Consider the following 23090-nt stretch of genomic DNA (forward strand, 5'->3'; position numbering starts at 1 on the left):
TCTCCATAATGTAAACCAGGGTAGACTTGCTAATGTGGAGTCAAATTAAAGCCTTTACACAGAGTAGCGCAGAATATGATATATTTCATTCAAGATAGTTTGGAAATTTCACTTTTCTATTTTGTATTTCGACCATTTCTAGTTTTCTTTTTATATTTTGGGGGTGCCATTATTAGGGTTATCATCGAGAAGGATAAGAAAGGTTGGAAAAAAACTCTTTTAGGCTAAATATGTATTATATAGAACCCAGGTAAAGGGGTAATTGGGCAAAAAAGCTGATTATCAATATCCATTTTGTTTATTGAACTGAACAAGCGATTAGGGTGGTAGAGGCCACTAATTGTCAGAAACTGTTTTACTGTGGTCAGGAAACTCCTTCCTTTGAAAAACAAGCCAAAGATTTCAGGATCTCATAAAAAAAAGTAGTGAAGCAGTGCATTAAACAATTATATTACAATTTCAAAGGTTTCAAACAGGATGCCATCATCAAAGTTTTAGTCCTTAGCAGAATACACTTTCTACTTCATTACAACAACATTGCCACTGCTCGACTATAAAGATTACTGAAACTTCATAATTACAGATTTCCTGCTCTTGCACAGTAGAATACATATAAATGCCCTCTTAATCTGGAACAAATGAATGTCTTTAGGAATTACCATGCTTCTTAGGTTCTCCATCAGAGAGAAACGGGGCACAACCCTTTTGTGGACTCTCAAAGGCTCCTCAGTGGAAAAACCTTCAAACCTTTGATCTAGATGGTAAACTAAATCTTTCTTATCAAACATACATAAACAAAATAAAAAATTGAACTGTGGGAAAACATTAGATATGATTTTGTTCCGCAACAGCCTGAGAGCGTGACCGATTTCCTCCTGCCCAACATAGTTCCACTCAGCTGCCTCTAACAGCTATTTTGCCGCCTATCTAGTGTACAATATGAACTACCTAGTAGTTGGCCAAGCAGTCAAACTGTAGCACCGAGAAAATAGACGTAAAACATTTTTTTAAACCTACAGAGAACAAACCAAACATGAAACTGACGGGTAAACCTAAAGATCATTCATATACAATTTGAAAAGATAAGAGAATGAATATAGGCCCTAGTAAATATAGATGACAAATACAAACATTATATCTGATTTTATGTCATGAAAGTAGCAACTCACAGTACTAGCCAGAATAGGAGAAATGTGAATGCTTCTACAATTGCAAAGCCTTGACTCGAGCAGTAAGTTCTCTGACTTGATTTCTAAGACGATCCGGGTTGCAGAAGAAATCAACAAACACCTGCCTCTCTCGGCCTACCTCATGAGGATGATGTTTTACTATCTGCATCATGATTTAAACCAAGACTAGTATTTAAATCACCAAGCACAGAGAACTTCATTAACCATAAACAAAACAGCTAAATGAAACAGCTTACAATATCTAAAACTTAATATTCATCTTCATTACAGGCTTTCAGCTGTACAGTCTATATATGTCATCTAACAGGCTTTCAGATGTACAGTCTATATAGACAAGCGATTGGTTGAAAAAGCATAAAGAACAAAAAACCAAGCAATACCTCAGCCTTTTCACGATGCATGCGAGTCACTTCTTCAATAGCAGCAGATAGCTGTGCATTGACTTTTTCCATTTCCACAAGCTCTTTCATTAATGGCTGGTAAACATACACAGTAAATGGTCGAGATCATTACAATCAAAATCAGCAAGATTGTGTAGAACGGGAGATAGGAGATTATATGACAACAACATGGCCAACAGAGAAGGAGAGATAGGGAAGGTTCTAAAACAAGGCCAAAAGCCAAAAAGGAAAGCTACAGCAGCTTATAAAATAGAAGCAGCTGCTGCAACAGCTTCTGATAGCACCTCTCATCAGTGTTAGATAAACCATTGCAGATCTGGGCATTCCTGCAACTGGGCTGAAAGATGTCTACCATGTGAATCAGTTAAGTTATGTTCCCTTTGCTTCTTCCCATTATTTTATGACATAGAGAATCCTCCACTAGAAAATATCTAACAAGCATATAACTTGATCAATTATCTCTTGTATATCTCCACAGTCTCATTAAGTATGTCCTGAATCACTGGTTCCTACTTTTGCCTAAGGCTTTACATTATGCATGTAACTCATTTTCCAAATTGCAAATCAGAGGCAATAAACAAGATATGGATCTATACATTGACAGCACTTGAAAACAGTAGTTTTCTTTCCAAATACAGCAGCTCAGGTATCAACTTTCTTCCCCAAATAATGTTTTGCAACAAAAATCTAGTCAACAAATTCTGCCTTTCCATTAGCATACTTCAAAGGAGATGCTAAATTCATAAAATGACTCTTTTACCCATGTGCAAATTATTTTGAATAAAAAATAAAATTTATTCTGAGGAGGAGGAGGAGGCAGCCCTACCCCCTCTCCCATTCTCAGGGTAAAGGAGAGAGAGTCTCCCCTACAGAAAAAACAGAATGGAGAGGCATAGGGAGTACCCAGCTTTCCCCTTTTGTATCTAGTCTGTGCACAGGATAGAGATTAGGGGAGACATTTTTTTAGCACTAAAGGCAGATTAGACAGAAAAACAGTGTATATGATCGAAAAGGAATATCAGATGGTGGAGACTGCCTCCTCTAGTTGAAGCAAGTGTAGAGAGGAAAAAAAAAAACTAATCTGAGCAGACTTTACTCTCATCTCGGTTAAACTTCCAAAGGTATGAACATCTAAAAGGTGTCAAATAAGTAAGATTGCCGGAAAAAGGGGAATAAACAAAAACCACATCCTCACAAAATAAGTAAGATAAAAGTGATGAAATTAGATGAACATACACAAAAGCAAGAAATGGGCAAAAACTGAAGAATGCATACCCATGGTGTCAATATTGGTTGTGCAGTGGTTGATGATGCAAATAGAAGCTGTTGCAAATTTTGGATAAGAGTGCACCTAATATACATTAGAAAAAGAAAAATGTCAAAAGCTTCTCAACTTCTTGGGAATTAAATCATAATTATTTCCAGACAGAAATAATTACTAGATCTTAAGACCAAAAGAACCATAGAATACTAACAAAGAATTGCAATGGTCAGCACCACTTTCTATTGATACCCACGTCAAGTGGAGACAGTTGAGGCTTTCATCAACAGCAACTGATTGAGATCTCTTTTGAACAAACTTGATAAAAAAGCCTTAGGCTCAAAGTGATCAAATCATGTGTCCATGTGGTTACCACTTAAAGATCTCACCTATTATAGGGGTCATTCCTGTAGATCACCACTTAGCAATAAATGACCCAAACCCTACCAACTCACAGTCAACCTTTTGGGTAGAATGGTCATTTCGATAAAGGCCAAAGGCCAGCAAGCAAATTACAAGGTAAGAGGAAGGTTGACAAGACAATGAAAGATTGTAGATCAACCCTTTCCTTAGTTAGATGATTGGCAATACCCTGCTATTGATCCTCTCTGCCCCTTCTGCAACTCAGAGGTTGAAACAGCCAATCACACCCTGATTCAATGTTCCTACTCATGGAAAGTGTGGACTTCAATCCTTAGTAAGACGGGGCTTCAATTTTGTATGTCGGCAGATCTGATATTTTTCAGTAAGTCGCTCGTTGGTACCCCTTTTCCTGGGATTGGAAAGCTTATGGTCTCTACTTGCACTAGCTTCATCCCATGGGGGCTTTGGAATGAGAGCAACCGCAAGCGATTTAAAGCTAAGTGTGATCCCGCGGAGAGTAGCCGAGCGTGTCTTGGGTCAAATCTCAGTGTGGCTTCTTACCAAGAGGTCTTTCTCCTCTTATGTGAGTTCCTCTATCCGTGACAACTAGAGTACAATGGCAAAAATGAGGTTTGCATCCAAGGCCCCAGTTATGAGAGAATGGACCCCTCCTCCCCACCCCCCAGAGCACGGTTTCATAAAGTTGAATTTTGACGGTTCTTCTCTTGGCAATCTCGAGATTGTAGGCTTTGGGAGAGTTATCTCAGACCCCTCTGGAAACCAGCGTTTCTCTTATGCTGACCCGTTAGGCATTGTTGACTCAACGTCGGCTGAGCTCCAAGGCCTTCTTAATAGGTTTCATGTTTTCAGAGACAATTGTAGTGGCCTCTGCATATTGAAGGAGACTCAAAGGTGATAATTGGTTGGTGCGAGTATGCTTCCTCTCCCCCGTGGCACCATTGGGACTCTTTTAGGGAGATTCTTTAAATTGTTTCTTAATTTTCTTGTATTTGGTCTCACATTTTGAGATCTGCTAATTCGGCTGTAGATGTGCTTGTCAGGACTGAAGCAAACTTTCAATCTCTTATTGTTAGGGATTTGCTCCTATCCTCTTTGTAATTTTCTCTGTTAATATATACATCTTTTTCAACAAAAAAAAAAAAAAGATGATTGGCAATACAATTTACATGGAACCACTTAATGACTGCACTTTTAGATAAATCACAAATTTCTTGATAAAAATTCCAATGCCACGCAAGTTGCAAGAGGTTTTGCATATGTACAGAATGAAGTTAAGTATTTTGAGGAAAAAAAAGTGAAATTAAAACCTACACAAATTCTTTACTGTACATAAAAAGAGCACTCACAGCTTGTTAATATATCTGTATCGGTCCTCTGGAATGGAATTTTCAAGGTCAAATTGGAGGGAAAGCAAATCAGAATGGAGGCTAGATATCTGCTGGACAATGCCAGGTGCTGAGACATATGTTGGTAATCCTCCTTGAGCATCTAAAGCAAAAAGCAAGTAGTGTCTGAGCTAAAAATTAAATTAATTATGGATAGCCTTTAACAGTTAGAAAAAGGTATCAAAACTTTACTTGTATGAATACCCAGCAGGTCCCTAACGCTATGAAGGAAAATGTCCCGATCATCCACAGCTCCTTGCTCATGAATGTCTGATGCAGCTTGAATAAGTGAAAGACATCGGCTCTGTGACAAGTCAGGATCAACACCAAAAAGATAAAGATTACATTGCAAAAGCATTGATTATTGGGCTTATTTACATCAATCACAAAAGATTCAGCTCTATGAGGAGAACATGTCTTTAATCAGCACATATATATCGAAAAAGGTAACTTACTTCAAACAATAAAAGGAAATGCAAAAAATTTCCAAAATCTTGAAACTTTTTCCTGGCCTCTGTTAACTCGTTTTAAATTTTCTAACAACTAACAAACCACAAGTACAAAGAATGCCATCCAGAAAATCAATCCAGATTCTTTCAGCATCAAACAGTTCAAATGAAACTACAAAGGTAATTGGCAAAATACCACACGGCCATTGGCTGCTGATAGATAGGTTTGCAGCTCCAACTCGACAACTTTAAGCAATGAATATACTCCAAGTATTGTCTTTCTTTCCAACTGGCAAGCTATTTTCAAGAACCGGTGCCTGACAAGCTGATTTACAAGATGATTTATGAACTGCACCAAAAGAGGCTCCAGTAAGTTGCAAAATGCTTCAAAAGCTAGTCACTATAATATTATTTATCATACCAAAAGAAATATACTCTGAACTACAATGAAAAAAATTGTTGTTAATGTACTAATAGCAATACCACATGTATGGTCAAGTTAAGTCATGAATATTTTGGCAGAAAGGGAAGGTCAAACATTGAGTAAAGGCTAGATTGAACAAGACACTTTTTGATAAAACATTTGCCTTCGTAGAGTGAACAAAATCTAGGACATAAACAATGTGCAGGCACCTGATGTTTTTCCACCTATATTTTTTTCATCCTCTGTTGAGAATTCTTCTCCTTCTCTTATTCTTGTCCTTCCCTCCTATCACTTCTCAAAATCTACAATATCGAAGCTTTCTTGAGGAGCCTCTTCTAAGAAACAGTGACTTCAAGAGTCAAGTACCCAGTCAAATCATTCAAGAGAGGGGGTGTACTTTTTGACAAATTTTAACTGCTTCAACTTGAATTATTTTATAGAAGAGGAGCAAAACCAGTAAACAGTTCATGGAGTGGTACTTGATAAATAATAAAGGTAAAAAAAAATGCAACTGAGATGACAAAGTTGATAGGGATGAGTGGGAAAGGTAGGGAAAGATACAATAAGAATATTATGAGAACCAATAGAATGCTCCAAAGCAGCCTCATTGGTGAGATAATAATTGGCATTAGAGCACCTTCCGTGACATACGGAACATTTCCTCCCTTCTTTATTGTATTTGGATTCATGTACCGAGATCAGCCAATTCTATGGCTGACTCTCTCGCTAAGTATGGAGCTTCCCTGCAATCTCTTGTTGTAACCAGAATGTTTCCTTAATTGTTTTTTGTGATTCTTTACTCAATAAAACTCACCAGTTTCAAAAATAAATAATGGGCCTTTAACATGGTACAACAATCACAAAGATCACCAGGAAGTATGACCTGAGGCACACGGAAAGCTCCAAAAACGGAAAGAGGCAAAAAGAAACTGGGTGGAATATTGAGTGTGAAGTTGGGTCCAAGGCCTATCCTAGGATGACTAGTCATTTTGGGACCAACTTCACAGAGAGAAAAAGCATGAAGTACACAAGTCAAAAGAGGAACGAGTTTCAATTTCAATCCCAAAACAGACAAAAAAAGAGCATCTATACATGTTTATATGACCTTCAAACGGTTTTTACAGTAACCATTTACTGCATGAGAAACTACAAGTTGATTTTGAAAACTGTAGCATGTCTCCAATGCATGATCTCGTTAGTGTAGAAAAGCAACCAGAAAGCAAAATTTAGATCTATCAACTACCAACTTGCCCCATTTTCCCAGTTTCCCACTTTTGGAACTGATGCACAGAAGCGTTAGTTCATTTGAACAAATGTCCTATCACAACAAAAAAAAAAGAAAGGAAAACAAGGAAAAGGTCATGCTGTCATAAGGTGGAAGAATATTCTAAATCGATGAGGGAATGCTAAACTATTCTTTTCTTGACAGCACGACTAAGTGAAATAATGTCACTGCTCATGCAAAAAATTGTCCTCATTTCATTAGCAGTGCTTCAGAGGCCATTTATACCAGAATGGAATTTAGGATAGTTATTGGTCAGAAAAAGAATAGCTCAATGTCACCTAGGAGGCTGGATTACTAGTATGAGGACACTTCCATTCTTAGCAGCTCTTTGTCGTCCACAAAGACACATTGTAATGCAAAACTAGGTACAAAGTGAAAGAATCAAGAAATAACATAGCTGCCATTTTTATTTTTATTTTGAAAAAGATTTATATATTGACAGAGAAAATTACAAAGGGGATAGGAGCAAATCCCTAACAACAAGAGATTGAAAGTTTGCTCCCGTCCTAGCAAGCACATCTGCTACCGAATTAGCAGATCTCGGAATGTGAGACTAAATACAAGAAAATTGAGAAGCAATTTCAAGAATCTCCCTAAAAGAGTCCCAATAGTGCCACATACTCGCATCAACCAATTACCACATTTGAGTCTCCTTCAATATACAGAGGATCACTACAATAACCGAGCTCCCATTAAAAGCTTGATTACAACGTTACTTAGCAAGTTAACCTGATTCATTGATGTTCATAACGTGCTACTACATTTTGTTTATTACTCTTCCAACTAACCAGATTCCTCCAACAAATGCACAGGATCCTGTAGCAAATTTCCTGTCAAGTTTCAATCCAGTATAATTTGCATCATAATACCCTTAAATCCTTAAATTATCACCAAGAGCATAAAATAATTCTTTTCCTGAAGCTCCCTTCAAATATTATAGATTCTCTAAGTTGCTTCAAGGTGAATTTTGCATGCAAACTTCATAAACTGACTCACCACACTAACAGGGGAAAAAATATCTAGTTTTGTGAAGTCACTTATATCAATTGTCCAAATAGTCTTCTATACATGGTCTTGTCTTTCAGTAGTGGATTGTTCTCCTCTCATAAGTTATGACCAACCTCCTTAAGAGTATCCACTAGTTTAGCTCCTAAAAGCTCACACTCACATAGCGTATCAATAACATATTTCCTTTGGAAAAGAACTATCTCTTACTTGCTCTTAGCAACTTTAATCCCCAGAAAATATTTTACAGACCCAAGATCCTTAGTTTGGAAATGTCTGCTTAGATAGACTTTCACCTCTTCAATCCCTTGAAAATCACTACCAGATAGCACATTGTCATCTACATACACCATAAGGATTACATTCCCAGATGACCAATGTAAAACATAAGGAATGATCGCATTGGCTCCTGACAAACCCAAACACCGTGACAACCTTGCTAAACCTATCAAACCAGGCCCAAAGACCCTATTTCAAACCATAGATAGATTTATGAAACTTCCAAACTTTTCCACCAAAACCTTAATAAAGTCACCTGATCCTCCGAAAAACCCTTTGAAGGTTTTAGATCCCTCATTCAGCCCAATAATCTCCAACTAGGCTTTAAGCTTTTTTCTTTTTTAGTATAAATATGCTTACTAGTCTTTCCAAGACCTCATCAACATTGTTCTTGTGTCAAGAAGTCTATAGCCGCCCACATGACATGCCCAGAACAGAAAATTTTATAGCAAATGCTTTGCTAGAAACTAGCCAGTGACCCACCAAGACCTTTTTCATGATGGGTTTCCTCCCTATTGTTTAGTGATATGCCTCTTTCCCATGATACTGTCCTAATATCCATGACAACAAAAGAAGGCTAAACAAAAACTAGAGTTCATAGACATCCTAAGAAAGTTGAAGCATTAATAGCCTGAAGAAAAGTGGGAAAGCATGATGATCCTTAATGAATAATGAGTAGAGTGAAGTGGAAATCAATCATCACATGATTTGCTTACTTGCTTAACCTGCCATGTAGCACTATATGTAACATGTGATATTACCAGTAAATATTGAGACAATAATGGTATATTCAAATTGCTTGGCCCATGCAGCATTACCTTCATCCCAAAGGATAGGAATCAGTTAAAACAGAAACAAGAATTACAAAGGACATCACAACTTGTTGTTCTTTACTAATTTTTTATAAGTATTATGTCCAGAAACCATGAAATGACACATACCATTTTCTGTTGAGCAATATAGTATTCCTGGCGCATAACCTTCAAATCATAATCACCTAATCAACTTAAAAAAACACACCAGGGTCAAGGTTTACACTTAAGTTACTTCCAAGTAATAAGGATAACGAGCAATTCATATACCTTGCAAAATAAACGTGTCTTGGAGTTGAGCCAGGTCCAAACACAAAATTGGAATGGTCTGCAGAAATGAAAGAAATCAGAAGGTGATAATGCATCAAACCAAACAACAATTGAGTGTAACATCCATAGAAGAAAGCATGACAGTAAACATAGAAGAAACACATAAGAAGTCCAACTCTTTAAATTTGAAAGAGACACATGCACAACCATTCTAACACTACTTTCAGATGACATCAACAACTCTTAAATCATGCTCTTTAGACCACCTCAGCTGATGCTTTTCAGGAAGAACCCCCGTTGATCTAAGGTGATATAAGTCATTTATCACTGAAGAATATTTCTAAGGATTGATGTGGAGCAAAACTCAAGTTTTAGTAAAAAAAGCACTGGTACTTATCATTATACGTGACTCATATTATCCAACTTGATTGATGCTACTTATTATGTATTTACTAGTCTAAATAATAGTCCTTATTATACATTTACTTGTCTTTTTTTTTATAAAGATGTATTTATATAAACAAGAGAAATTACAGAAGAGGGAGATTATACATTTACTTGTCTAAATAATAGTCCCACATGAATCCACGATTAGAAAGATTGTGTTTATTATATGCAAAAAGGCATCAAGAATAGTCCCACTTGGAATCAGGATTAGATAGATTTTGTGCTTATTACTTGAGAAGAAGTCACCTAACTTTCACAAGTCATGTTGAAATGGTTATGGACCCAACTTCAATAATTAGTATAGCCAAAATCGTGCAAACATAATGAGGAACCCTCTTAAGTAGCAGAGCTTAATAAAATAACATGCATGTGGTCAGTGGCTACCGTTTCGCATAAATATATGTAAATGGATATTGGATATTTAATGGTAAATGACTTGCAACTGCAAGACAAGAAATTCCAGAAAATACAACCTACACCTCATATGTGTTGTTTACCTTTACCAAACAATGCCAAACAAAAATCGGTGAAAAAGAGAAGAATAAGTTCAGTACTTCATAATTCCAACTGCACTAGTAGTCAACCTTGCACAAGAACATAACAGAGAAAGAAAAGCTACATCTATCCACAAAATTAAGAACTCGGAAACAGAGAGGGCAAGAGAGAGAGAGAGAGAGAGAGAGAAAGAAGAGAGAGAGAGAGAGAGAGAGAGAGAGAGAGAGAGAAAGAAAGAGAGAGAGAGAGAGAGAGAGAGAGAGAGAGAGAGAGAGAGAGAGAGATGTTGCTAACAATTCCTTCTTTTTTTTTTTTTTTTTTTGAAATGGTGCTGCTAAGAATTTCAAAGATGAAAAAGATTAAGACGTTAGGTAGAACATGCAAATGTACTTTTTTTTTTTTAAAGGATGTATATATTAACAAAAAGAATTACAAAGAAAGTGAGAGCAAATCCCTAACAACAAGAGATTGAAAGGTTACAAAGAACAAGTAAATGTACATTGTTAAACTTATCACACACTAGACTAGCCTGACCATACATCTAAACCCCATTTGGAGCCCCAACAAGTACATAACGGAGAGCTATGCTTCCATGTGAATATTTATTGAGGATCATTGTATAAAGCCTCTCACTACAGATCTGATAGTGTTTCCATCCTTTTTACAGCTCTCAAACTGGCACCAGGTAGCTATTTCCACAACTACATCCTTCTAAGACTTCAATACAGACATAGAGTTGAGACGAACACCAAATGACAGGTATCTAAAAAGTATGGCAAAAGCTTGGTATAGACAAAAAATTAGGCCATTAACTGTAGAAAATGAAGCTCACAACACCTCTAAGCACCTGAATTTTGATGATAACATACTCAGTCATTTTACATTAACCATAGAATGAGAATTTTGCAGAAAAGAAAGAGCTTCTAGAAATTTTTTAAAAAGGATTAACCTATCAGCATAAAAAATAAAAATAAAAACGAGTCAAACCCCACCTACAGTAAGCTTTAGAAGTAAAAGTGGTGTTGAACCCTTCAAAGGATTCAAACCCTTAAAGAGTAGGACTCGAATCCAAGAACTGGATTCGACCTCAAGGGACAGGAGTCGAAAGCTTAAGGCAAGTGAAAAAGAAAAAGGAGTTGAACCCTAGTTACAAAACCTTTTGGAGTTAAAAGTGGATTCAACTCCTGCACTGAAGAAGCACACTGTAGGAGTCAAGTCCATGAGAGGATTTGATCATGTCTAGGTGAAAAACAGCCAAAAAGGATGAGAACCCAACTAACAAAAAGTTTTGGCACAAACAAAGAATTTGACCCCTGTAGGAAGCAGAAGTAACAGGAGTCAAACCTAAGGGAGGATTCTAGCACAGAACCATACCACTAGAAGAAAATAGAGTCAAACCCAGGGTACAGAATTCAAAGCCATGCTGCAAAATTCAAAATGTCAAACCCAGAGTCGGATGTTGTAGATCTTCAATTTTTGTGAGTGACCTACCAACATGTTCAGCAACAAAAAAAGAATCTACTGATTATTTTTCATAATTTTTTGACATTGTTTTCACCTAATTTTGTAAAATACCAATAACAATCTTATTCATTCACAATGACTAGTTTTTAGAACGTTGAGAATCATGTTACGTATATATATATATATATATATATCAAACTCATCCGAAATCTTGAGATATTCTTGCCTACATTAATTTCAAAGCTCTCAAGTGCTCCAATAGTGACTTGCAAGTCCCGGTGCCATTAAGAGTTCAAGAATGCCATTTACAAAGCTTTTCACTCACAGCTAAGTATTTTTGGGCATTGATTTTAATATAAGTTTAGACTACTTATTTTTTATTGGTGGAAGTTTGGTCAAGAATTTTTACATCATCATTGGCCCTGATTTCACATTAGTTGTCTGATTTGAAAAACTTCCCATATAGCCCGCTTGAGCGGAGTTTTTAAATATTAAGATTAACATTCGAGCTGCTGAATTGCCAATAATTCATCTTAGGATTGGGTATAATCTTGCTTTTGATTCTGATAGTAACATCTGCATATCAAGAGACTCTATTGTGCTCAAACTAGCTAAGCCAATATCCTTTGCATCGTAAACCAATCAGACTTGCATAAGTTGATTGTCGGTTACTGAAAATCTCTTAATTGAATCTAGGTGCCTGTACCTAGTAGCTATCAGTCATAAGTCCCAAGTGTTAGGATAGAGTTGTATACCCTTGCAGTGTTCTTAGCTATAGATGTCATTCCGCTGGTTTTTAGAGGATAGTTTGATTCCAGGACAAGGGCTCCCCCGGAAGTGAGTAGCAAACTGAAATATTAATTGTGAACCACTGAAAAAATTAAGGTGTAGTAGTGAATAATTGATTTTTCTATTAAAATTTTTTTTTATGTCATTGCTTTGATTAAAACATAAATTTTTAAATTGAGCTTGAAAACTTGATAAACCTACTCACCCCCTCACCCCCTCACCCCCTCTAGGTTTATCCTTGTGGGACCTTACATTAACCTCATCTCATACTAGGTTGGTCAAGCCTAACTCCTTACCCCAAGTTAAGCACCACCAGGCACATTAGAAAGGATTCAACAAATATACAAACCAAACACAAATTAGATATTTGAAAAATAAAACAATGATTTCTCAAATAGAATGAAGCTTAAATAATAGAAAACATTATCTCATAATTTTCCCTTGTCCTTTCACTATTGTCAAACATGTATGAAAGAAATAGTGACACTGTGAACTACTGAAAGCAATTGTCACAAAGTAAGCCTACACACCTCAGACAACAGCTTCTCTTCTTTTTGGTACAAATTAGAAAGTTCAGCTGCCAGTTCAGAATGTTGTCTCCTGTAAAGATATGCAAATCTTCATTTAGAACACAAAGAAGTTCATCACAAATTTACCAAAATCTTACAACAAGTTATAATATTCTTAAAAAAGCAGAAGACATACTATATCATTTGCATCACAAGAAGATACAATTTGCTTTACAATATATGTCAAACAAGTTAGGAAGTCCCTTCCCAACTAATAAACATAACATCTTTTCAAGTCTAAAACCATATCTGACTATCCTCCCACACACAACAGCTCTCTCTCTCAAACCACTAGCTTGAGTTGTGGAGCATATGTACAAGTATAGACTGGTGGGATTTTTAAATTCACTAAGATTCGCCCTCAAGTCAGATCTAAATCAATAACCTGGATGAAGACATGGAAAATATATGACACAAAATATAGAGAACAAATACAAAGGCCTCACAAAACACAAGATGGGCTTCAGTTGGGCTGCTCCTCTCAAAAAAGACTTATCAAAGTTAAAAGACCTCTTCCCAACTAATTAATATAGGATCTTTTTAACCAAAAACTAATGTGAAACTATTCAACCACACATAACAACTCTTAAATCTCAGATAACTAGCCTCAATTGTGGAGCACATGTACATCTAGAGACTAGTTAACCTTTTATTTTTATCCACCAACATAAGTCTTGTAAAATTTGGCTAAGAAAGTCTTCTCTTCTTTTTTGGGAACCCTATCCGTGAAAACTGGAGAAATTTGGCTATGATGCATTCTGGGACAAAGATCCCGGTTTTGCAAGAATGGACTCCTCCTGAACCCGGTTACCTTAAGTTAAACTTTGATGGCTCGTCTCTTGGTAATCCTGGGATTTCTGGTTTCGGAGGAGTTATTTCAGACCATTCTGGCAATCAGCTTTTCTCTTATGCGGGCATTTTGGGCATATCCGACTCTACGTCTGCAGAGCTACATGGCCTCCTCTCCGGTCTCCGCGTCTTCAGAGATACATGCAGCGGTCCTCTTCATATTGAAGGGGACTCCAAAGTGGTTATTGGATGGTGTGAGAGTGTTTCCCCTCCCCCGTGCCGGCATTGGGATACCTTTCGGGAAATTTTAGAAATTACCTCAATTGTTTCTTGTATTTGGACTCACATTCCGAGATCCGCTAATTCGGCAACAGATGTGCTTGCCAGGCAGGGAGCAACCCTACAATCGCTGGTTGTAAGGGACTTGCTCTCCCAAATTTTGTAATTTTCTCGTGTTTTATTAATACATCTTTTTCAAAAAAAAAAAAAAAGTCTTGTAAAATTTTGTTGAAGAGCAGGTAAGGGAAAGTCTTACATAACTCTCACAGAAAGAAATCTCACAAAGCAATAACTAATATTGCAAAATCTTATAGGAGTCTCATAGAGGATGTCTCACAAAAGTATTTCAGTTAAAAGGGTGTTTTAGTTGTTTCAGTCTTCTATTTATGTTCAGTTGTTTAATTATGATAGGACTTATCTTTAAGTGTTAGACTTTGGGTATTCTTTCTTCCTTTTTATAATAGTTTATACATCTTTCTTAAAAAAAAAAAGTGTTAGACTTTAGGACAAAGGTAGTTTAATTGTAATAGGATTATACTTATTTCCTCTATAGTAAATAGAAGTTGATTGTACTCAAACTACATCAAGTCAATGAAGTATTTATCTTTTCCAAGAATTTAACAAATTCTACCTTCAAAATGTCAGCATACCTATTCTAAGCCATCATCTATTTATTCTATAACCTACAAAATTAAGGTGCATGCCCTTCATATTCTAAGCTCAGTATGAAAAGAATCATCAGCCATCAATTCCCATTTCTCCTTTTTTTAATAGCATTATTTCTCTTTCTTATTATTTTATGTTTGAACATTTATATAAATCGTTCATACCTCCACATTGTTATAAATGACTCTTATGTAATTGTCTGATACCCTTTACAAAATTATACAAACCACCAAAGTGAAACTATTAAACAGTAAACTCACTTATTATATCCAACAACTAAAACCTCCAAAAATTGCAAACAAATATTTTCAAGTTTTCGCCTCATCCAAAACCTTATTTCACCTAATCACAAATTAGCAGTTTTCAAATTTCATTTTCTAACTTGTAAATCCATGCTAAGAAATTACCAAACATCAAAGCCAAGAAACAATAAACCTTATAAGATAACAGGAGAAGTGTTTAAGATGACATTCCAAAAGAACTTTTTAATTTAACTTCCTTCAAGGAAAACACATGGCTCAACAACCTTCAATTGTCATTCAATAATTGAAGAAGGAAATGAAAAAAAATTATATAAACCAAATCTTAAAGATATACCGAAGAGAATGAAGATCCAGATGAATATGAGCTTCATCAGATGCCACTTGAGATCTGACTGTCATTAGAATTGCTTGTTCCTTGGCATTCTCAACTTGGGCTTCCACCCATTTTTTCTCACTTATACCAAATCTGTTGCAATTCATAGAGAGGATAAATTTCAAGGAAAAGACAGTACCTAGAAATTAAACGATAAACTGAAAGAGAACAACAACCAGAGGCTTTCAGAAGTAATATGCCTGAAAACTAAAATATTTTCGTTTACACACCCTTAGCTACCAGACTTCCCTCAGAATACTCCCAACAGGTTGCTATTTAGAATGCCTTTTGTTGAGAAATATAAAGAAGAGTATTTTGTATTTTACACCTCATATTTCTCCACCAGGTTAACAGTAAGCTCATCTGTGCATAGGAGTTACGTAGTTCTATTTTCACTTTATTCTGAAATGTACTTAGGAAACTACAGAGTTTGGGCACAGAAGGGCACTAATGTACTTTTCATCTTTTTTTTCACTTAAGTGACTATATAAAGAGGAGAGGTCGATCTTAGACCTCTAAGGAGTGCCGAAATTCTGCCTCTCTCCATTCTTCTTTCATCCTCTCTTTTCTCTCTCTGTTTCTCTCTCTTTCTTCTCAATTTTCCTCTTTTACACCTATCAGCAACATAACTAATCAGTATTAAGTTCACGGATAATGAGGCTAATACGACCAATCAGCTCGAAAACATAAATATCCTTCTTATTATCTTGTTGTAGTGCTTTATTTTCCTCGATAACAGAAGTAACTTATTAGTATAAAAAACAGATCAGTCAACAAAAACAGTCAGGAACAAATAAGAAGAGGAGAAATGGAATCGACTGAAGCCCACAAATGACTTAGAATACTTACATAGAGCGAAGCCTTTGTAGTTTTGTGACACGATGATGCTGAGAATTTTCTGAATCTCCTGCATCAGATATAAATATCAAAAAGCTGTCGTGGAAGAGAAAAATGAATTGCAGCTCATAAACACAATGACAGTGCAATTCTCTCAAATTCCTCTGTCAGGAGAAGTACACGTAAAACTGATCACTAAAATAAGTTTTCGGTGATCCAAATCGATTCATTGCCACGTTTGAGAACATGCAGCACTCAACTGGCACATGAAGGGATCTTCCCGCATCGTGACTCACCTATAATGGGGAAATAGTCCAACTAGATTGTCAAAAAGCTCTCAGCCATTTTGAGATAATTGTGTAAGACAATTATGGGACTATTTTGAATTAAGGTATAGAATTGTCAAAAGTTTCTGAATGTTGATTCAAAACGGATGCTATTTTATACCTAGCTTTTCTCAGCTTTTTAGAGAGAATCTGACATAATGTTTCACATAAGCTGCATGACCAGAAGCTGGCTCCCATACAGAACCAAGAAACCACATGGAAGCCATCTGAACTTGGGAAACTAGTAAATAAAATGTCATGTGTCAGGCAAAAAAAGCTTCCATGCTACTGCAATTTTCTTGCCCTACAATAAAAGTAGAGTTCCAAGATTTCTTGAGGAAAATCCAGGCGCAGGGTAAATCAAGGCCCTGTAATTAATTGCAACCGTTTTTTGGGCACCATCATGATCAAGGAGATTCTGTAGTTTTTTCATACAACAGATTGCTTCTTTCCTGACTACACTGGCAGCCAGCAATACAATTTGAGAAAATTCACAGATGGGCATTAATAGGACAACTCAAGTGGAGAAGTCTGTGTGCGTGAGTGGGTCGGTGGGTGGGGGCGGGAAAAGGATGGGGGAAGATCTGTTCTTCTTTTGCCTCTTGGTATTGCCAACTTATATGTAATTGAGGTTTGGCCTTCCTAGAAAGAACACAAGTGCCCCTGAAATACAGCTACATTGGGGAAGTAGGCTCGGCTAATGTAACGGATTTGTTCACAAGGAATCTTCCTTCCACTGTGTTAAGGAATAGTCCCACATGGATTAATGAGTACAAAGATCTTGAGTTTATTAGTTAGGAAAGAGGTTTCCTAAGTTGGCTAGTCATTTTGGGATGGGCCTTGGACCCAACTTAACATGGTATCAGAGAGGGTACTCATATGTGGGCCTACACCTAAAGTATCCACTTGTAGAGCCACAAAAGAGGGCCTACACCTAAACTATCTACTTGTAGAGCCACAAAAGAGGGCCTACACCTACAATTATCAACTTGTAGAACCACAAAAAATGGCCTACACCTAAAGTATCCACTTGTAGAGCAACAAAAAGAGGGCCTACACCTAAACTATCCACTTGTAGAGCCAAAAAAAGAGGGCCTACACCTAAATTATCCGCTTGTAGATCCACAAAAAAGGGCCTACACCTAAAACTATCCACTTGTAGAGCCACAAAAGAGGGCCTACACGTGAGGGGGAGTGTTAAGGAATAGTCCCACATGGATTAATGAGTACAAAGATCTTGAGTTTATTAGTTAGGAAAGAAGTTTCCTAAGTTGGCTAGTCATTTTGGGATGGGCCTTGGACCCAGCTTAACACACTGAAAGTTTGTGAATGTGCTAGAAGAAATCCAAGTGTTGTACAAGTCTTTCGGCATGTAGTGGTTTCTCATGCATTGCGAAGTGATTTATTTTGTGCAATGACAGCTTGATGTTTGCCTCCTTCTGTCCGCTCAGTTTCTTCAATCCTCTTGCTCTCTTTAAACAAAAAAAAAAATTCCCAATTTAGGAAAATCATGAATTTTTTATAATGAAGATTGAATCTAATAAAAGTGAAACTTTTCGTCACGACCAACAGAGAAAAGAAAAGGTCATAAGATTTAAGAAAAGGTCGTCACATCAGCATCAACTATCAGTCTATCCATCAAGAAGAGATGGGCTTTTTCAGACAAAAAGAAGAAAAAACATTTTTTTCTTTTTATTTTTATAATTTTTTTGTTTCCAGCATATAAACCAATCCATACGACAGCCTTCAGAAATATACAATCACCAATGTTGAATCTGGACACATGAACAGACATAAGATGGAATTTAAATAAGCTGTGAAAGAAACTGCAACAACACCAGAAGCACAAACAACTAACAAAAAAAATATAAAAAGAAAACAACGGCATAAAGTACCTCGTTCCATACAATTTGTGATATCTTCCAGACTCACCCACGAACACTTAGATTTTCCCTCCTCGGCAACAAGTCGAAAAGGTCCCTACAATTGGAAACACATATAATAATGATTGAAAAATAAAATGATGGTGACAATAACTAAGGGAATTAAGATGAAGGTAAAAGAATACCATGCAAAAATTTCATAAAAATATAACTACATAAAGTGAAACCAAAAATACGATAATAATTCAATTGACAACAAATATACAAAACTATGTCAAAATTAAAAAAAACAAACAAATGAATAAAGCCTTTGGAAATGTTCATGATTCAATTGAGCATCAAGAAACCATTGGCAAGTCTAGGAGGTCCCAGGCCCTATCTCCTAGGTTTGATTTGTACTTCTCTCTTCTTTTCAATAGTCTCTACACACCTTTTCAAAAAAAAAAAAAAAAAAGTAGTCTAGGAGGTCCCTCTTAAACTGGTAATAAAAACCTCACTGTAATATGTTTGCGAGAAACAAATGTTCTTAAAAACAATAGAAAGTATTAAAAAGAACACAAAAACAAAAAACATGCAGTTTTAAGCAAAATACCGTATCAAACTGCTTGACAAACCACCGGTTTAGCTCCTTTAAACATGCAGAATCTCCAAGCAAGTATGAATGAAAATTGGAGTAGGCCAAGTAGATCCTGTCCTCTGAAAACCAAGATCATAAAGGAAGAAATAAGATTACAGCTTCAGTGGATCTAGGTCTACAATTGTTCAAATAGTAGCCATAAAATATGTACCATCTCCTGAAAGGTAATGAGCCAACTCCTGAGCAGTAGAAGCAATTTTGTCAAGGACTGCATTCATCTAAAGAAATCAAATGTCAGAAATTTGAAAGAGACTGCTTTTAAAATATAAAGATTTAAGTTCTTCAAAAAACTCAAAAACAAGCTTCAGTCGAAGTAGGAAGAAGAAAGATGCATAAAAACATTTATAAAGAGCAAATAGAAACAAACAAAAATGGAAGTAGTGGTCAAAACCAAAAACCCGAACTTTTTCTTTACTTGAAAGCAATGACAAGAAGAATTCATTAATAAGGCTCAAAGAAGAGCAAGAAGTAAAAAATGATATAATACAATGTTAAAAACAGAAAATAAAGCAAAGATAAGTGATTCACAAGGGGAACACACTGCAGATACAAAAACCTCGACTTTTCATTGAGGAAAAAACTAATACCAAAAAACCATGGAAGAAGCACACTGATATTACTGCAATATTTGAAGAGCAATCAATAGTCATAAGCAGAATTTCAGATATCTTGAAGGATAATTCAAAATGCATAAATTAGAATTGTTAAGTTAATGACTAACTGCTTTCTAACTTTTTTTCTGTCTAACAGAATGCTCCTATAATGTCTAAATATAGTGTGTTGACTCATTGAAAATAAAATACTCCTTTTATATATCAAACATTTGAATGACAATAAGTTTCCTTAAGTTACTTATGATTTGCAGAGAGTTTGGAATTTCCAATTTTGCATGAAACAAACCAGAAATGCTGAATCTAAGCAAAATTAATGGCAGAGGAACACAAATCTGGGACTCACCTTTTCTTTTATGCACTAGTGACCACATATATCAATGTCAAATACCTTTCTCACTACAAAAATTAGTTTAAGTTCCTATGATTGTGACAGAGAATCATTAGAAGATGAGTCTACCTCCAAGTTTTTCTCAGATAGTTTATCATCTAATAAATATGACAGTTGTCCACTAACAGTGGATGTTGTTGTTGTCCGTGCCCTTCGTCCTTGTGCCAATAATGAAGCTTGAGAAGTGATCAAATCAATTTGAGACTGAAGCCGGCCAAGTTGTTTTTCTAATTCTGCAGCTTCTGCTTTATACGCCAGAGTTGCCTCCCTAAAATCAGATACATTCATCACAACAGTTTGCAAAAAGTATTTTGTTTAAAAAGTCATCAATTTGAAGGAGTGAAAAAAATCTAGCGAGTTTAGATCTATTAGATTGCTTACAATTATAACTACACACTTGAAGGACATAATACATTTCACGCTAAAACCAAGAGGACTCTTCCAAAGAGCAAATATGAGGCATGTTACATTATTTTTAACAAGCAAAAAATAGTTTCTTAAAATTTCTGCTTTCTTTCAACCAATAACAACCAAGTGCTCCACTAGAACAACCAATAGCCTCGTAGAGAATCAAAAGTTGGGGACAAAGAAAGCTTCAAACAGTACAAGTGTCACCAATAAATGCAAACAATGCAGGATGGATACTGCAAGCAGAAATCCACCATCAACAGAGGATATTTTCTCATGAAGATGGATAAAAAGAAGTCGAAACTTTGCATCAACTTTGTCTACTAAAAGCAATCTTACAAATGATTAAAATCAACCCGGACAGGAATACACAAAATAGAACCCTCAGGCCCTGAGAAGATGTAAGAGCAATAAAATTACACCTCATTGTCACTGATCCAACTGCAAAAAGCATGTGTCCGTGCAGCAATGACAAGAAATTTAAAGCAAAGATTGCTACCTGATATCTTTTAATCCTTCTTCAACTCCGAAAACAGCATCTTGATTATTCCTCCTACTAGAAAAGGCTGAGATACTACCATAAGCAAAGTCCAAGTCCTCACCCTGAAGATGTTACGCCGTGTCATACAGATGCAACAGGATGATTTTTTTTTCTTTTTTTGAAAGGAAGTGGTCCTCGAACAATGTTTCAGGAACTACGAATTTGACCAGAAGTTCACTAACTAGCTAGAGAAATTAACAAATTCAGCACTACCCTCCACTAAAAATGAAAAGACTATCTAGGCTGAAATGCACCAAATGAAGGGAAATGCCATACCTCCAACAGATTTCCTTCGTGTAGAAACTGCTCATACCTATCACAGTAATTTTTAATAATTAAATAAAAAAAAATCTTGCATTATAGATAGCAACAGAGTGAAAGTGAAAGCAAAGAGCAGCTAATTTTTAAACTAATGAAGGAGAAAGATTTGACAGAAAAAAGGAAAACAAATTTAGGCACAGTAAGACAATAGATCAAGCAACCAGCACATCCATAAAAAATCAGATAACTTCACTGTTATATCAGGCCTTTATCCCAAATATTAAAAGCTGAGCTATATGAACCCTTCACATTCATTCAGCTCTAACCATATGCAAGCTCCATTGGTGGATTAACCTTCTTCACGTCATTACTCACCACACTCTCTCACATTATTTTCATCTTTTGCTAATTGTTGGCCTTTCGTTCTCTTCTCTTGTCTCAAAATAAATCTCACCATCTTTGTATGTGTGTGTGTGTGTGTGTGTGTGTGTGTGTGTGTGTTTTGGGAGGGTGTGTGTGTGTGTGTGTGTGGTCGGGTGGGGGGGGTGGAATAAAATCCCACTCCATGAAGTTTTTCAGTTCCAGCAGTTGTCTGGAAAACATATGTGTTTACGTTGTAGTCACATCCCATATATGTATAATAATCGGATACAAGAGACCAGTCACGAGAGCTACATCATGGTGTCAACATGCATGGTTGTCAACCAAACTAAATACCCAAAATAAGATAAATTTGAGCAAATTTTGCAAGCTGTGAGACTGACATCATACTCAGTGGCACCCACCAGAACATACATTGCAAATAACTCTGTTAACATGCAGCAACGTGACTAAATAATCGAGGAGGAGGATTTAAATTCCAGCAGTTGGAATTACCCACTACGATCAATTACACTTGCTACGAAGGAGATAAATACATTCTAGAAACACCAATGAGGTTATGAGTGAACAGCACAAAGATATTTGCAACAATACCCCGTGGACAAACGAAAACTCAAACCCTGTACCGAACTATAAATCATGTCATTATTTCCAAATACTTCAACCACGATTTTTATGGAATTAATTGAGAAGTAAAACAAGAGAGCCCAAAACCACCAATATTTAACTAGTACAAGTCAAAAATAGAAATGGCTATCGATATCTGAAAAAGGTAAAATGTAACCATGTACTCACTGGGCGACCTCAGCCGGGGTGAGAACATTAGCAGGGCGAAGGTTGGAGCAGATCCAAGCGAGCATTGGCCTCGTTTCTTCGATCTGGAAGGGCCACTCGAAGCTGTCGGGACTCAGCGACTCGTGCCCCTCCAACCCCAATTCGCCGAGGAGAGTGCATAGTCTCGTTGCGCTCATTGCCAGAACTCTCTTCCACGACGAAAATGGAAGGAGCAATGCCGGCGCACCGTGACATCAAGGCAGACCGCAGGCCATCCCTACTTTCAAAAGGGAAAATACGTGGGCCCACAGTTCAAAGTGGAAATTTGAATTTTTATTAATTAACTAAATTAACTGGAAATAACTAAAAATAACTGAATAAGTGAATAGAGATTAGACCATTGTTTGTGCTAGGAAAATAAAATGATAGAAATTTTATTTTTCTTTTGACTAAATTTCTGATATGGAAAAAATTAGAAAAATAAGTATAATATTTGTGTTTATGCTAATAATAATAAATAATAATAATAAAACAATTTAATGCTTTTTTCCCAATATTTTATATTAAAAATCAATAAATTTATTCTTCTATTATTTTTAATATGTCATAAAAGTAAGAAATAAATTAAAAAATAAAACAAATTTTTTTGTTCTCCCAAAAAAATTGCACAAATATAAAAAAAAAATATCAACACTTTCTAGCTGACACAAACACACACTAAAGGTGGAGAGAGATAAATTTCATGTAATTTTTTAAGTTGC

General features: G+C 36.1%; 1 protein-coding gene across 3 annotated transcripts; it reads right to left on the minus strand.

Annotated features, from left to right (window-relative positions):
• Positions 1 to 440: 440 nt before the first annotated feature.
• Positions 441 to 22564, minus strand: LOC137962315 (AUGMIN subunit 3-like). 3 transcript variants are annotated; one of them, XM_068809114.1, is made up of 19 exons: positions 22351 to 22564; positions 21190 to 21226; positions 20872 to 20975; positions 20034 to 20232; positions 19114 to 19180; positions 18918 to 19021; positions 18338 to 18422; positions 16129 to 16186; positions 15241 to 15372; positions 12871 to 12940; positions 9146 to 9203; positions 9005 to 9060; positions 5267 to 5419; positions 4814 to 4925; positions 4583 to 4724; positions 2867 to 2942; positions 1571 to 1666; positions 1170 to 1332; positions 441 to 972 (listed from the first exon to the last, which is right to left on the minus strand). In XM_068809114.1, the coding sequence occupies exons 1-18, from the start codon at positions 22524 to 22526 to the stop codon at positions 1204 to 1206; spliced, it is 1854 nt and encodes a 617-aa protein (XP_068665215.1). In that variant the 5' UTR covers positions 22527 to 22564; the 3' UTR covers positions 441 to 972; positions 1170 to 1203. The 3 variants fall into 3 exon arrangements, with proteins under 3 accessions (XP_068665215.1, XP_068665214.1, XP_068665216.1); XM_068809113.1 differs by having other exon boundaries at positions 442 to 1013; XM_068809115.1 differs by lacking the exons at positions 441 to 972; positions 1170 to 1332; positions 2867 to 2942 and having other exon boundaries at positions 1596 to 1666.
• Between the last annotated feature and the right edge of the window lie 526 nt (positions 22565 to 23090).

The sequence above is a fragment of the Aristolochia californica genome, unplaced genomic scaffold, assembly GCF_029961685.1.
Source record: "Aristolochia californica isolate CCGP_79_NKW_82.1479 unplaced genomic scaffold, dmAriCali1.0.hap1 SCAF_4, whole genome shotgun sequence".
Lineage (NCBI taxonomy): Eukaryota > Viridiplantae > Streptophyta > Magnoliopsida > Piperales > Aristolochiaceae > Aristolochia > Aristolochia californica.